This window comes from Saccopteryx bilineata, chromosome 4, assembly GCF_036850765.1.
Source record: "Saccopteryx bilineata isolate mSacBil1 chromosome 4, mSacBil1_pri_phased_curated, whole genome shotgun sequence".
Lineage (NCBI taxonomy): Eukaryota > Metazoa > Chordata > Mammalia > Chiroptera > Emballonuridae > Saccopteryx > Saccopteryx bilineata.
In genome coordinates this window covers 196,262,476-196,275,883 of record NC_089493.1, presented here as the reverse complement: position 1 = coordinate 196,275,883, position 13,408 = coordinate 196,262,476, and the positions used below count along the sequence as shown (strand labels likewise).

The window sequence follows — 13,408 nt, the reverse complement described above, 5'->3', positions numbered from 1 at the left end:
GAGCTACTCAGGTGTGGAGACTCCAGAACCCTCTCCCACCCAGGGTTCTCCCCGGCGGGGTCTGGCGCGGGAAGGGCTGGCTCTGGTTTCCGGGTATCGGAAGGCCCGCCTCTGATCCCAGAAGGCCAGCAGCAGCTCCACCCCAGCACCTTGAGAAGGACCGGTATTTGGAAGGCAAAAGCAAAAAAAAAACAAAACCAAAAAAAAAAAACGATTTGCCTGTCACAACTGGGAGCCCCTGCCCATCTTGGTCTCCCGAGACCCTCCCGGCTTCTGCCCCGAGCTCTGGCCAGCCCTCCCGTCCTGGCTGCCTCCCACAGTGGCTGGTGACCAGGGTCTGCAGGCAGGGGGGCCCAGAGGGGTGTCTGAGGACCAAGAAAAGGAAGGCTTTCTGGAGTTGTCCACACCTGAGGCAACAGAGCTTGCCAAGGGCAGGGGGAGAAAAAGTCCCAACAAGGAAACCCAGGGAAAATGCAGAGGAACTTGAATTTTTAAAAAAAACCTCCTGGCTCAGTATGTGGGGGTTGGCTGTTGCAACTTGGTTTGGTTTGCCAAAACCCGATGGATAAATGCCAAAGCAACCCGCTGCTGCCAGAGCCGCTGGGGGCAGCCCCGAGGAGGGGAGGTGCACAGGGGACACAGAGAAAAGGGTGTGCCTACCTACGGACCAACGAGCCGGGCTCGACCCAGCTCAGTGACCCGCGGCGCCGTCTGCCCTACTCCCAGCCTTCGCTTTGCGTCCGAGTGCAGCGTGAGAGCGAATGCAAGAGACCAAAACAGACATTCAAAGCATCATGGGTAGGGGTCAAGGGTGAAGGTATGGTCAAGCTGCTGGGGGAGAAAGCAGACACACTAGAAAAGCCAAGCCAATTAGGTGTTTTAGTATTAGATGTCAGTAAGGCCCTATTAGCCAAATATCCCTCTGGAGACCTGACTCCGCGGGTCTGTGTGCCGTGGGGCCCCTCCCCTCACCCCTGTGCTCCCCCTAGTATCTGGGCTCTGTTCGCTGCTGCCTCCAGCTCTGGTCTGAGGGCCCCCAGGGCAGATGGCCCCTTGCTAAATCTAGGGGACCTGTCTGCTCCTCTGCAAGGTCTGAGCTGAGGCAGGAGAGCCCCTGAATTTGGAAGCTGGCATCCTGGCTTTAAGGGGGAGGGGGAATAGCATATGTTGAATGGGGGGGGGGTCTCTAGCTCAGGGCAGGAGGGGAGAAAGAAAGAGGGAAGAGGTGGGGAGGGAAAGGGGCTGACAAACCAGCCAGACGGGTCCAGGAAGGCCCCGGCCCAGATGGAGGAGGCCTCAGGGAACCAGGCTGGCTGGCAAGTTGCCCAAGAGAATGTGAGCCCCGAGGGCACCTAGCTCCTTCCTGTGCCATCTGCTGGTCACCCACACTGGACCTGGGCCACCAGGAGGTGAGGTGTGGGGAGGGAGAGCACACTGGCCCTACGCGGCCTGCAGGTACCGGGAGCTGAGCCCGCAGCTGTCCACGCGGCCCCTGGCACGCCTGGGCCTCACTCGGGGAGCAGCGGGTGGGGCCTCGGGGTCTCGCCTGCCACCCAGGATCCGGTATCCCTGTGGGGGGGGGGTCCACCCTGAGGCAAATCCTACACCAGGGAGCAAGAAACAGTCTCGACTCTGCTGGCCAGGGGCCACTGAACCTGACCCTCTTTCTGTGAGTGAGGCTTAGGAATAAGGCCCCTCGGGGCTCGCAGGCCAGGGCTCCCTCCGAAGCACCACGCTCTGCCCCTCAACCTTCCCGTGAGCTTGGCCCTGCGCTGCCTACACGCCCCTTGACACTGAAATGTGTGTTGGAAAACAAGTGTCGGTAAATATTTTTAAAGCACTGGTACACAGGAACAGAGCTTTAAGAAAACAAAAGACAAACAAGCAGCTAAAAAAACAAAATGATGATGCCGGAAGTGATAAAGCGTTGACTTTAAACCTGAAATGTGGAAGGCATGCCAGTGGCTCCCAGGGATATTTGAGTAATAGGAAAAGCAGCAACTGCGTTACTCCATCTCTACCCCTTCCGGGGTGGGGTGGGGTGGGGTGGGGGTGGGGTGGGGGAGGAAGGAGGGGGAGGGGGGACAAAATGAGAGAAGCAGGCACCTAACGGGTCTAAGTCAGGACACAGCAAGAGAGACAAGGCACACGGGTTTAGTTAAAAATGAACTCGATATATTTAATAAAGCTTGGTATTACCAAAATCGCGGTACAAACATCAAGTCACACGCCCAACACGACAGAATCCCATTTACAAAACGTCCCTGGGGAGGCCCCTGCCGAGACCCCCCACCCCAGCCTGCGGTCTGGGGAGCAGAGGAGGCGAGAACAGGGTGGGGGCGGAGGGGAGGGCGGAGGAAGGTGAAGACTTAAAGTCAGTCCGTATAAAAGCTCAAAAAGAGCTAGCTGTGGCGTTATCGCCACGATACAGGTACAGAGAAACCCGGATAGAGGCTTGACTGATACGGCAGGCTACGCTGCCAAGAACTGAGACGGCGGCCCAGCAGCGCCATCGTTCCTGAACCCTGGCTACACGCTCGCTCGCTCGCTCTCTCGCTCTCACTCACTCTCTCGCTAGAAAACACGGAAGGGGTTTTGTGTGTGTGGAGCTAGTAACCTTGGTCAAAGGAATCCTCCGAAGAATCGCTGAAGGAGGAACGGGCCTCGACCTCTTGAAGCAGCAAACAGAACGGCTGCTTCCTGCCGGCAGCCGGCTTGGGTTTCAGAGTCCGGGCAGCCGCCAGGCCCGTCTTGGGCAGCTTGGGGCCTCCGGCCGGCTTGCTGTTCTTTGCCACCATGCCACACAGGATGGAAGATGTCAGTCTGGAGCTGGAGGGGCCTTGGGCGGACCACTCATCCTTCAGGGACTCTTCCTCCTCCTCTGAGTCCGTATCTGCAGTCAAAGTAGTTTTTTTATAAGATAAGTCACGGGGTGAGGGAGGGAGGGGCTGGTGTCTTTCTTTTGTGACTTAGTGGCTTTGAGAGAGCCCTGGTAGGAGCGGGATCAGAGAGGTCCACATGCCCGCTGGCCATGGAACCTCTTTGCTGGGAGGCCCGGGAGCTGTGGGCAGCGAACAGCTCACCTTTCCAGGACCAGGACCCAGGCTCCCTGCAGGCTGGCTGCTGCAGCGTCGCCCACAACACAGTCACCTCAGGACACGGCCCTTCCAGGCCCCAGAGGAGGGAGGAGCCCCACTCTCAGGAAGGTCTCTCCCCTGCCTGGCCATAGAGATCACCCCTGGGCGCTGTCTGTCCCACAGGACTGCACCCAGCCCAGGGGAGGGACAAGGCCCAGGAGGGAAAGGGTTCAGGGGAAGCTCTTCTCCCCTGAAATCCCAACTTCCAGGGCTGTGCTGGGCCGTCACAAGCCCAGCTCTTCCCAGCTCCACGCTCAGCCGTGTTCCAGAGGTGGCTTGAGAGAGGCCACAATAGAGGAGGCGTACCAAGGACACTGGCAAATAATGTTAGAGCTTGCTTTTCTGCTTTCCTACCAGAGCGCCCGTTACCAACACACTGCTGCTGGCTTCCCACAAGTCTCGGCCTCCCTGCATGAGCAAGGCCAAGGTTCTTAAGCTTTGGGAAGGCGGGCTATCAAGTGGGCACAGCTCTGGCCCCTTCCAACCTGCCCCAAACATACACTGTTTTGATCTGTTTTACGTATGGGGCTGTCAAGCAAGATTTCACGGGGAGAAAGGGCTCCGTGGCCAAAGCATAAACCCCTGATCTGGTAAAATCCACATGGAACACAAGGGACATCAACGAACACGGCTACAACCCTGACAGTGCCTGCCGTTACCAAGTCCAAGAGAAACTGTGGATGGAGGGATGTTGGGGCGGGGGGCCGCTCTGGCTGCCTCCTCCTACTCCAGGGCGGCCGGGCAATGCTGGGTAGGACAAGGACAAAGACAAGCCCTGCCAGGCTCCTGCCAGCCACAGCTCTCCCTCCTGTGTGCTCCATCCTATCCTTTCTGAGACCACATCCCAAAGTGGAGATGTTGGTGGGTGACAATGACCAACTCTGGCTCATCGTCAAAAGCCACCAGGAATGCCACAGCCCCTCCCTCCCAAAGAGAGAAAGCCAGAGGGCAGCGCTCTCCCTTCCCACCACCGGCCACTGCCGCCCCACTCTGCTGGAACACAGTCTTGGCCTCCGCGACTGTGCGTTTACCTAGAACAGCAGAAAAGCCAGCAGAGAAAACACAGGAGCCCTTCCCACTGCCGGCTGCTTATCGGACGCCACCTTGTTGGAGACGGGCCTTCTGACCTCCTCGTTGCAGCGTCAACCCACCTCCCTCACCCAGAGTGGAGTCGCAGACGAAGACGTAACAGAGTTAGACTGGCAGTCTGGACACGGCTTTGTGTATGCGCACGCATCTGCTACAGTGGACTCACCAGTGCAGAGCACCCCAACATCTCAGAGACCTAGCTCACACCTCTGGCCTCTGACTGTACCACGTCCACGCGGAAGTGGGGAGGGGGGAGTTCTTATCTACTTGTTTCATTATTATTTTTACTTTTTTAAGTAAGAGAAGAGGAGACAGTAATACAGACTTCCACATGCGCCCCAACTGGGATCCACTTGGCAAACCCCATCTGGGGCCGATGCTCAAACTCAATGGAACTATTTTAAGCACCTGAGGCTGATGCTTGGAGAAGCCATCCTCAGCAGCCGGGGCCTACGCTCTCGAACCAATCAAGCCACTGGCTGCGGGAGAGGAAGAGGGCGAGAAAGGGAAGAGGAAGGGGGAGAGAAGCAGATGGCCGCTTCTCCTGTGTGCCCTGACCGGAATTGAACCCAGGACACCTCCATATGCCAGGCTGCGCCAGCCAGCCAGGGCCAAGGGAGTGGGGATTGTTCAGGCAACCAGTCAGGCTACATCCAATGGCCGCTGGTTCTTGAAAAATCAAAGGATTAGCAATCCTCTTCACACCCTTTTCATTATTCCAAAACCAGCAGAGGTGGAAGGAGCAGGGGAAAGCCCTTCCCTCCTCCTTCAGATCTGTGAGTCTCTGAAAGTGGCAGTGCTATTTGGATCACACCCATCCGAATCGAGAAACTGCAGAGACGATGGCATGCGTGCTTATCCTCAGCGCCTAAGACACAAAGGACCTGCTGTCCCCACACCCACCTGAGAATCAGCCCGAGACCCACTAGTCCTAGGCAACCAAAAACACATCCTTAAAAAGTAATAATAAACAACAGCTGCTTAATCTCCCGCAAGGTGCCACATCCAGCCCTTCACCAGCATGAGCTCACTTAAAAGCTCCCCAAGGGTCTGCAAGGCAGGTGTTCTTAACTCCGAAGTTCCTACCAATTTCACTGTCTTTCCTTAGGAAAACACACTTTATTATAAACAACATTAAAGGTGTCCACTTTTTCACCCGACATTGAAACTCCCTCGCCTCCACCACTGAAACAAGCAGAGCTCATCAGAAGCCCAAACGCACAGATCCAAGCCGTTGGCAATGAACACAACCCGCCACCCACCCACAGGCACCACGCGCTGAGAACCCGTCCTGGCCTTCCTGCGGTGTCCACACGCTCAGTCCCACCCACCCTTGGCACTGGGTATTCTGCCTACAAACGGTGCCACCTGTTACATGCCACACAGCAGGCCGGGCCACCAGAGGCCACAGAGAGCCGCTGACCCAAGGCTGCCCGGTTCGGGAAGCCTCGCCCCGAACCCCTAGCGAAGGCACTCTTTAGTTCATGAAATAAAACTCAGTCCCAGACCCACCAGCTATGCTGCAAGGTTCAACTGCCACCTGCGGCTGGCGGTGACCTCCATCGTGGCTGACAGGCCTGGGCCGGACCTCGGCCGGGGTCCCCCACTCACCGCTGCCTACTTCGCCCAGCCTCAGTAGCCATCCTCAGGAACCAAACGGGTAGTCACCTGGTGGGCTGTCACCAAGATCATGTGACATGCTGCCCGTACAGCCCTTAGTTCAATGCCCAACATGGTGAACGCTCACTGGATAACGTCTCTACCAACACTCGGCCCGAGGGCGGAGAGCCGCCTGCAGGCTGGAGAGGCAGGGCCATCTCTATGGGCTTCACCAGCGGCCTCTCTAGGCAGGACAGCCGAAAACTCTGTGGCCCAAGGCCTCCGCGCTGCCGGCTTTCCGCCCAAGAGCTACAAACGAGAGCACGTGAGGGCGGGGCGAACTTCCACTCCCACCGCCAATCATAGGCACCGCCCAATATGGCACCCGGCCAACGCAGGCACTTCCGCTTCACTCGGACCCACTTCCGGCTGGGAGCCAGTGCAAAAGCAGAAAGAAATCTTGGAGAGCTCAGGACACATAGAAAGCAGAGAAGAAGAGAGAAGGGCGGCCTGGAGGCAGCGCGGCGTCTGCTACTTACTGTAGGAGTAGCTGCTCACTTCCGAGGCGAACGGAGAGTGGGCCGACTTGGGCTGGCCTCTGGCCTTGAACCCCACCTCCATCTTCCTGGCTTTGGCGGCCCTTTTGTGTTTACCTTCTCTGGAGGCTTTCAGAGACAGGCTGAGGCCTTTGGCCAGCGCTTTCCTGTCCTTGCCCAGCAGGCTGTCATAAGGCGTCAAGTACCTGCTGCAGCCCCCGCTCGGTTTTGATTTCCCCCCAGAACTGTCTGAGAACTTGAAGGGTGACTTCAGCTTGTCCTGCTTTGTGAGGGACAGGGCCTTGTCCAGCTTGCTGGCCAACTGCTCCTGGTCGCTGGCCATCTTCTTCTTCTTCATCTTTAGCTGGAAAGGGGCAGTTGGAAGACCCGGGTTAAGACATCTGACCAAATAGGGTGGTGGGTCTCAGTGCATTAAGCGCTGACAAACCCGATCTGTCCTGATCCCTGCCTTCGTGGCTTCTGAAAACGCGCTTGACTCCTCTTAGCCTTGGTTATTCTACTCTGTAAAAAACGGGGACGGTGGTGTACGGGCACCACAAGGTAGCTCTGGAAATGTTATCAAACAGCTGTTAACTGGGGTGACCAAGATCACTGGCACTGGCATGTCTGCCCTGGCTCTTCCTGGCTCTTCCCAGGAAAGCACTCTTAAGTAAACAGTGCTGCCAATGAGCTGGAGAAGCTGGCTGGATTAAGGGGGGAGGAGAAAGGGAACCAAGATCCAATACCCAGATCACAGGCTGCCTGGCTGATCTGCTTATCTCAACCACCTAAAAAGCATCTGATGAAGAGGCCTCCATCAGCCCACCCAACTCTGTGGGCCGAAGGTGCCAGGAAGATGCCCCAGAGTGTGCCTTGGATGCCTAAAGCAGAAAGATGAGAGATTTTCGCAGATTAAATTCCTGCCATGCACCCTCTGTCAGCTATAGTCATATGCTGTTGAAACGAAATGTGCAGTTTCAAAGCCATTAAGGCCCCTCATTTGAACATTTTCTCTCTATTTTCTTTAATCAGGCAACATTTCATTACGGGGAAAAAAAAAAAAAAAAGGTTGGGATAGTGTTGCTTAAATAACAAAAGTACCCCTCACAATTTGAAAGCGTAAAGCATCCTGGCGTACACACTGGCTCTTTCCTACCCCTGGATCCCTTAGGTGAGGACTTCCTCTGACGGTCAAATCAACCAAAACCACTCCCTCACACAGGGCCCAAGGAGGGACGGCAAGGTACGTCAGGATTGAGAGCTGCGGGCTCTAAGTGGATGATATCAAGGCTCTGCGGAAGTAAGAATTCAGGGAGTTGGCTCTCACCCCGTTACCTCTGGAGAGTTCACAGGAGGAAATTACAATGGCATCCAGCCCTTGTTTCTTAGAACTATGGAATGGTGAAGCTGCTCATTAAACAATTATACTGTTAAACAACAGTGTAATTGCATTATCTGGTTAAAAACTCACAGTCCCACCCCTCGGCTTCCGCAAAGGGTCACGGAACAGGCACACACAAGGAAGGGGTGTGGCTTTCCGTCTCAGCTCTGCCTGAGGTTGTGTTTCTGTAAGTCACTCTCTGACCTCCTCTGGGCCACAGTGACCTCCTCCGTACAATAAGGCAGATGACTGGGGGGGGGGGGGGCGCCCTGAAGCAACCATTTCCACAGTTTCTGCAGCAGCAGGGCCAACAGACCCGCACCGGAAGTGTGTGTCAACTCCACAGTCCCTCCGTCTCGGGACCTTCTGCCTGAGGGAGGTGGCAGCACACCTGGAAGGCGGGGTCACTGACCTGAGTCAAGAAGTCAGTCGGGGCTTCATGCTCATCCCAAGGCTGGTTCCTCCCCATCGCTTTCCCCGTTCCGACAAGGGCATCGTGTTCTTCCTCGGGCCCCTTGTGTCTCTTCCTCATTCCCGTTCCCAGCTCAAAGGCATCCGATGTCAGCAGAGTCTTGCCGCTCAGCCTGCAACCAGAGGCACCGCTGGTCAGCACCCTGTCCGGGCAGAACTCGAGGGCCGGGGTATCTGCCCTCGTGGCCCTGAAGGACGGGCTCTGGATGTCAAGGCACAGACAGTAATGACAACAGTGACGAGTCTGGGGAGATGAATCCTGTAAAACTACGGTGCTGGGATCCTGGGGTGTTTGTGAATGAGGCAGAATGAGAATATGATGGGGAAGAAGAAAAACTCCTCCAAGGCGATATCCTCGGCTGGCCTCTCTCCCGTCCCTTCACACACGCGCACACACACAGCCTGGCGTGGTCAGACGCCTCTTGACCAAAACGTGCAGAGAACAAGGATCAGAAATCCACCAGCATGAAAGGGACACTAAGATCAAGAGCTTATATGAATAAATCCACTGGCTGGTCTTTGTACCCTTGGGAGTGCAGGCAGTGGGAGACATGGTCCCATCTTAAGGCTTCTCTTGGCTGCTCTAAGGTAAACCCTCACAAAAAAAAATAATAATAAAAAGCAGCTAATTTTTACCTGGTGCTTACTCTTCGTCTCCTTCCGTACTAGCTAGCGCTTTATGTTTTAGCCACAAAACAATGCTTTGTCCCACACGCTGTTATCTTATAGATGAGGAGTCTGAGGCTTGAGATCACAACTAGAGTTGGAGCCGGACTCAAAACCTCAAAACCGGGAAGCACAACCGCCCCCCAAGTCCACACTCCTAACCAGCAGGCCTGCGTGCCACTGGCCCCGGCCTTGGCTAGCTTCTCCAGGAGCTGCTCTCTCTACCCCCATGGCTGGTGACAGAGTAGTTCCTCCTCTCCCCTCAGTCAAGAATATCCAAGGATGTTAAATGCAAGCCATCAGGGCCCCTGGGGCCGTCTTCCCCTAAGAAGACCTGCACGCGGCAGATGTACTGACTCCCCCGTGCCTTTTAAAGACATCCTGTGGCCGCCCTCCCTCTGCTTCCTCAAGCCAAGCAATCGGCCACCCAGTGTCACCCGCACTGCCGTCACAAGGCTGGCAGGCGCACTCCACCCCCTCCCTTTGATGGGTCTCCTTTAGCTCATGCTGCTCCTGACACCCAGGAAAGACCACAGCGTCTCTCTCCTATCCATGCCCGGCCTAGAGGAAAAGCTCATTCCAGCCGTATTCAAGAAGACCCCCAGAGGGGCCTCTCACATAACTTCTGCTGCCGCTCAAGGAGCTGTCCCCAGAGCGCACGAAAGAGGTGGTCTCGGGTCCCGGGGAACTGACTCAGGCACACAGAGCCAGCAGGTAAGTCCAGGAGGACTAGAATGACAGGGTCCAGCACAAAGGGAACCAAGTGACCGCAGGAGCTGGAGCCCCCTTACCCTCCCCCCCCAGGACTGGCAGCTCAGCGGGCCGTCCACAGGGAGGAGCGTGGGGAGAAGGGCGGAGCGATCCGCTGGCCATGGAGGAAGTGGGCGTGGCAGGACAACGGGCAAAGAAGCACCTGGGCGACCACCCAGAAACCCTCTCGCTGGGGTCACCCGCCCACTCAGTCCTGGCTGCGTGAGTCTGCCTGTCCGATGGGCCACTCTCCTGGCTCAGCCTCCATGCTCCCTGAGAGCTACCAAACGGGGTGGGTCAGAGCCCAAGGGACTCGAGGTCCCTAGCACCCAGACACAGGCCCGGCGCGGGCCCGTGCTCCTCCCTCGGAGCTCTGTGCCAGTTCCCGACCCACCGAGGGGCCAGCCTTACTTTCCGCTACTGTTGCGGCTCTTCCCTCTCTTGCGGGGGGGCGACAGGGCGCTCGGGGCGTGGGTCCGTTTCCGCGGCCTGCCAGGGCCTCTGCGTGCCAAGCTTCTATGGGGTTCCTCGCGCCTGTCCCTTAAAGAGAATCACACGCTCGGCTGTGAACTGGGGGCGGGCGGAGGGGGCGCGGAGGAGAGGCACACGACGCGCCCACGTCACTCGGGTCCACACACACCTCTGCCGGCCTACCACAGCGGACCTACTGAGCGCCGGCGCCTACGGAGCCCGAGGGCGCCCTGCCAGGGCCGGGCCGGGGTGCGCACTCACTCGGGCTCGCGGCGCCTCTGCAGCTTCACCAGCTCCCGCTGCTTCTCTTTGTACTGCCGCTGGACCTCGGCCAGCCGCATCCGGAAGTCCAGCTCCATGGCGTCCATGTTCTCCAAGGAGGACTTCATGGCATACATCTGTGGGGAGAGAAAGGGTGAGGACGCCGACGCCCACCAGCTCCCAGCTCCCTGCCACCTTTAACAGGCGCCCGGTGGGGGGAAGGGGGGTATAGGAGGGGTGGCAAGCCTTCCGGGCCAAGGCCGGGGGCCCAACTCAAATCCCGTTTCTGCCACCGGCTAGCGGTAGCCTTGGGCAAAGCGTAGCCGAGCTGCATCAAGGCCGGCAGGCCCAGAACAGCTGCCCCAGCGATGCCGGCTCTCACGGACCTGTCACAGGTAGAAGCTTCGGGAGCCGGGAGCCAAAGCCCCTGCCCAAGGCCAATGAGCAGTGAGGGGCACAGCCAGGCCTGCTCTTCCCAACCAGTCAAGCTGCCACCCACGGGACAGGCTCTTGACACATTATCAAACGGGGAAACCGAGGCCCGGAAAGAAGGAACACTGGGCCGCACAGCCCGTCAGGGATGAAGCTGGACTCGGATCAGGCCCTTCCGACTCTAAAGCCAGCCATGCCCCAGGCAAGGGGCATCTCTGGGGGAAGGGGGACCCGGTCTCCGCCCCGCCCCTGCCACACAGGCCAGGGGCAGGAACACGAGGGGCCCAGAGCCCCTCACCCGCTCCTCCTTCTTCTGCATCCAGCTGTACTTCTTGTTGGGGTTCAGCTCCCGCGGAAGCCGCAGGCTCCTGAGTGGGTCCACAAAGGGGCTGTCCAGCACCTCCTTCAGCATGTGGCTGCTGGCCACCAGCAGGCTCTCCAGCGAGGGCCGCACGGCTGGGCCCCCCTCCGCACCTGTGGACGACAGGAGGCAGGTGAGCCGCTAGCCTCGCCTGTGCTCTGTGGTGGTGGTGGGGGGACACACACAGGACTGATGGGCACTGCAGCCAAACCCCCCATACCCCCAAGAGGAGGGAGGAGGGAAAGGCCGAAATTGACCATCTATCCAACTGCTACCCAATTAAGGTGAGTTTTCACATTTTCTCTGTGATGTAATGTACGATCAGTTTCGGTGAACGCTCCATACAGGCTTCTTTCTCACCAACCAACGTGTCCAGACCCACGAAGCCAACAGTACTAATTATGCTGCGAGATCAGGACCTCTCAACCCGGGTGCTATTTCCTTCCGTTTCAGGTTTCAGGTGGGGCGCCCTCCCTGGCCTCCCCGTGGGGCGCTTTGCCGCATCCTGGCCTTTCCCCACTAGATGTCAGTAGTGCTCTCCACGAGCCATGACACCAGGCAGCCGGTCGAGAACCACTGGTTCTGCCCTTCTCTGTCCTGATGGAAACTGAGGCTACGGCCACACAGTAAAACCCGTTAACGCCCACGGCTGGTATTAGAGTGAAACGTGTGGCCGGCCCTGAGTGACGCCCGTGTGACACCCTTCAGGGCCCTTGTAGGAGCCTCAGTGGCCAGGTAAAGCAGCTCCAGGACAGAGGAGGGGGCCGAGGTAGGGCTCTGTCACCTCCTTTACTCTCCAACAAAGCAGTCTGGCTGGGGCTCTCAGGACTGACTGCCAAGGCGCCAGCAGCTATGGGCTGACCTGTGTCCCCTCCAAAGACACCGGCTGAATGAAGTCTGAACCCCAGTACCTTAGCACGTGACCTTATTTGGCGATAGTCTTGAAAGATGTGATCAAGTTCAAGTGACATCACCGGGGTGGCCCTAATCCAGCATGACTGTGTCCTTATTAGAAGAGGTTAGGACACAGAGACAGAAGGACGACCATGTGAGTACACAGGAAGAACATGGCCGACGACACACCCAGGAGAGAGGCCTCAGAGGAACCAACCCTGGTGACACCTTGAGCTCAGACTTCCAGCCTCCAGGGCCATGAAACACCAGCCCAGTGGCTTCACTAAGGCGGAGGTGACCCGGGATCAGAAGCCAGATGGGCGCCAGCACCCTGACAGGACCAGGGTCCCTCACAGAGGCTGAAGGCCAGCAGGAGGGCAGGAAGGGTGGCTGGTATGCCAGGCCGACCTGGTTCGCTCCCAGTGTGGGAGTCTGCACGGGCGAGGAGAAAGAGGGCAGGCTGGCGGCTCTAGGGGGTGGCACAGGCCATGGGGAGAGAGCTCCTCCTGCCCCCCCATGCCCATTCACTACCCCGTTCTGAAAGGAAACCGCAGGGGCGGATGCTCGACCCCATCAGCGACTGCAGGGAAGAGAGGCCACAAGGACCCCTGCACCCCCACGCCTGCCTCCGAGTGCCCTTTCCAGCCCCGACTTGCCCCACCCCAGAGCCACAGGCCCACCCCACCCCCTATGCATGACACTAAAGAGCATCTTAGTGTCCAAATCAACTGCTGATTTCCCCCAAAAAACTGCCTCCCCCACCACTTCCCCAGCTCAGACACGGGGCAAGCCCTCGGACTGTGCCTCCGCACCCACGTCTGGTCCGCAGCAGAGCCTGCTGGCCCCACCTTGCCTGGCCCCAGAACCCTCCTGGCTCCTCACCTCCACGCCTCCTCCAGCCTGGGCCCCGGATCGGCCCAGGTGGCATCCCATCTCCGCCCAGGAGCCTCCCCGAGGTCTCCCCACCTCCAGCCAGCATCCACAACCACCCTCCTTAAGTCTGAGCCGATCACTCCAGCTCCAAACCACCTTCCGGCGACTCTCCCTTTCACTCAAAGTCCCCTGGGGCTGCCCCAACACCTCCTGGCCTCCCATGCTGTCACCACAGGGCCTTTGTACCTGCTGTTCCTGTGGCCTGAATGGTTCGCCCTAGAAGAGCCTTCCCCTGGTCCCCTTATCAAGGGGGGGGCTTCCCTGGCCATCCCCTCTGAGACCACCCTTCCCACCTCTGCCCTGTCCCCTTCCCAGGGCCTGCACCCACCACCTGTTCCCACACGACGGTGCTGAGGGCCACACAAAACATCTTGAACACAGCAGAAAACCATGCTGGGAACTCAGTCGATGCTTAATAAATACGTGT

At 58.1% G+C, this 13,408-nt stretch overlaps 1 protein-coding gene across 6 annotated transcripts in view; it reads right to left on the bottom strand.

Moving 5' to 3' along the window:
* Positions 1-13,408, bottom strand: part of TNRC18 (trinucleotide repeat containing 18) — a 90,000-nt gene that overhangs the window by 27,646 nt on the left and 48,946 nt on the right. For 5 of the 6 annotated variants that reach the window (XM_066273447.1, XM_066273448.1, XM_066273444.1 and 2 more), the window contains 6 exons: positions 11,092-11,267; positions 10,362-10,498; positions 10,041-10,169; positions 8,155-8,326; positions 6,365-6,725; positions 2,618-2,893 (listed from right to left, as the gene is read on the bottom strand). In XM_066273447.1, the coding sequence (XP_066129544.1) occupies positions 2,618-2,893; positions 6,365-6,725; positions 8,155-8,326; positions 10,041-10,169; positions 10,362-10,498; positions 11,092-11,267 (1,251 nt within the window). The remainder of the gene's footprint in view (positions 1-2,617; positions 2,894-6,364; positions 6,726-8,154; positions 8,327-10,040; positions 10,170-10,361; positions 10,499-11,091; positions 11,268-13,408) is intronic. The other variant, XM_066273446.1, reaches the window with a different exon arrangement.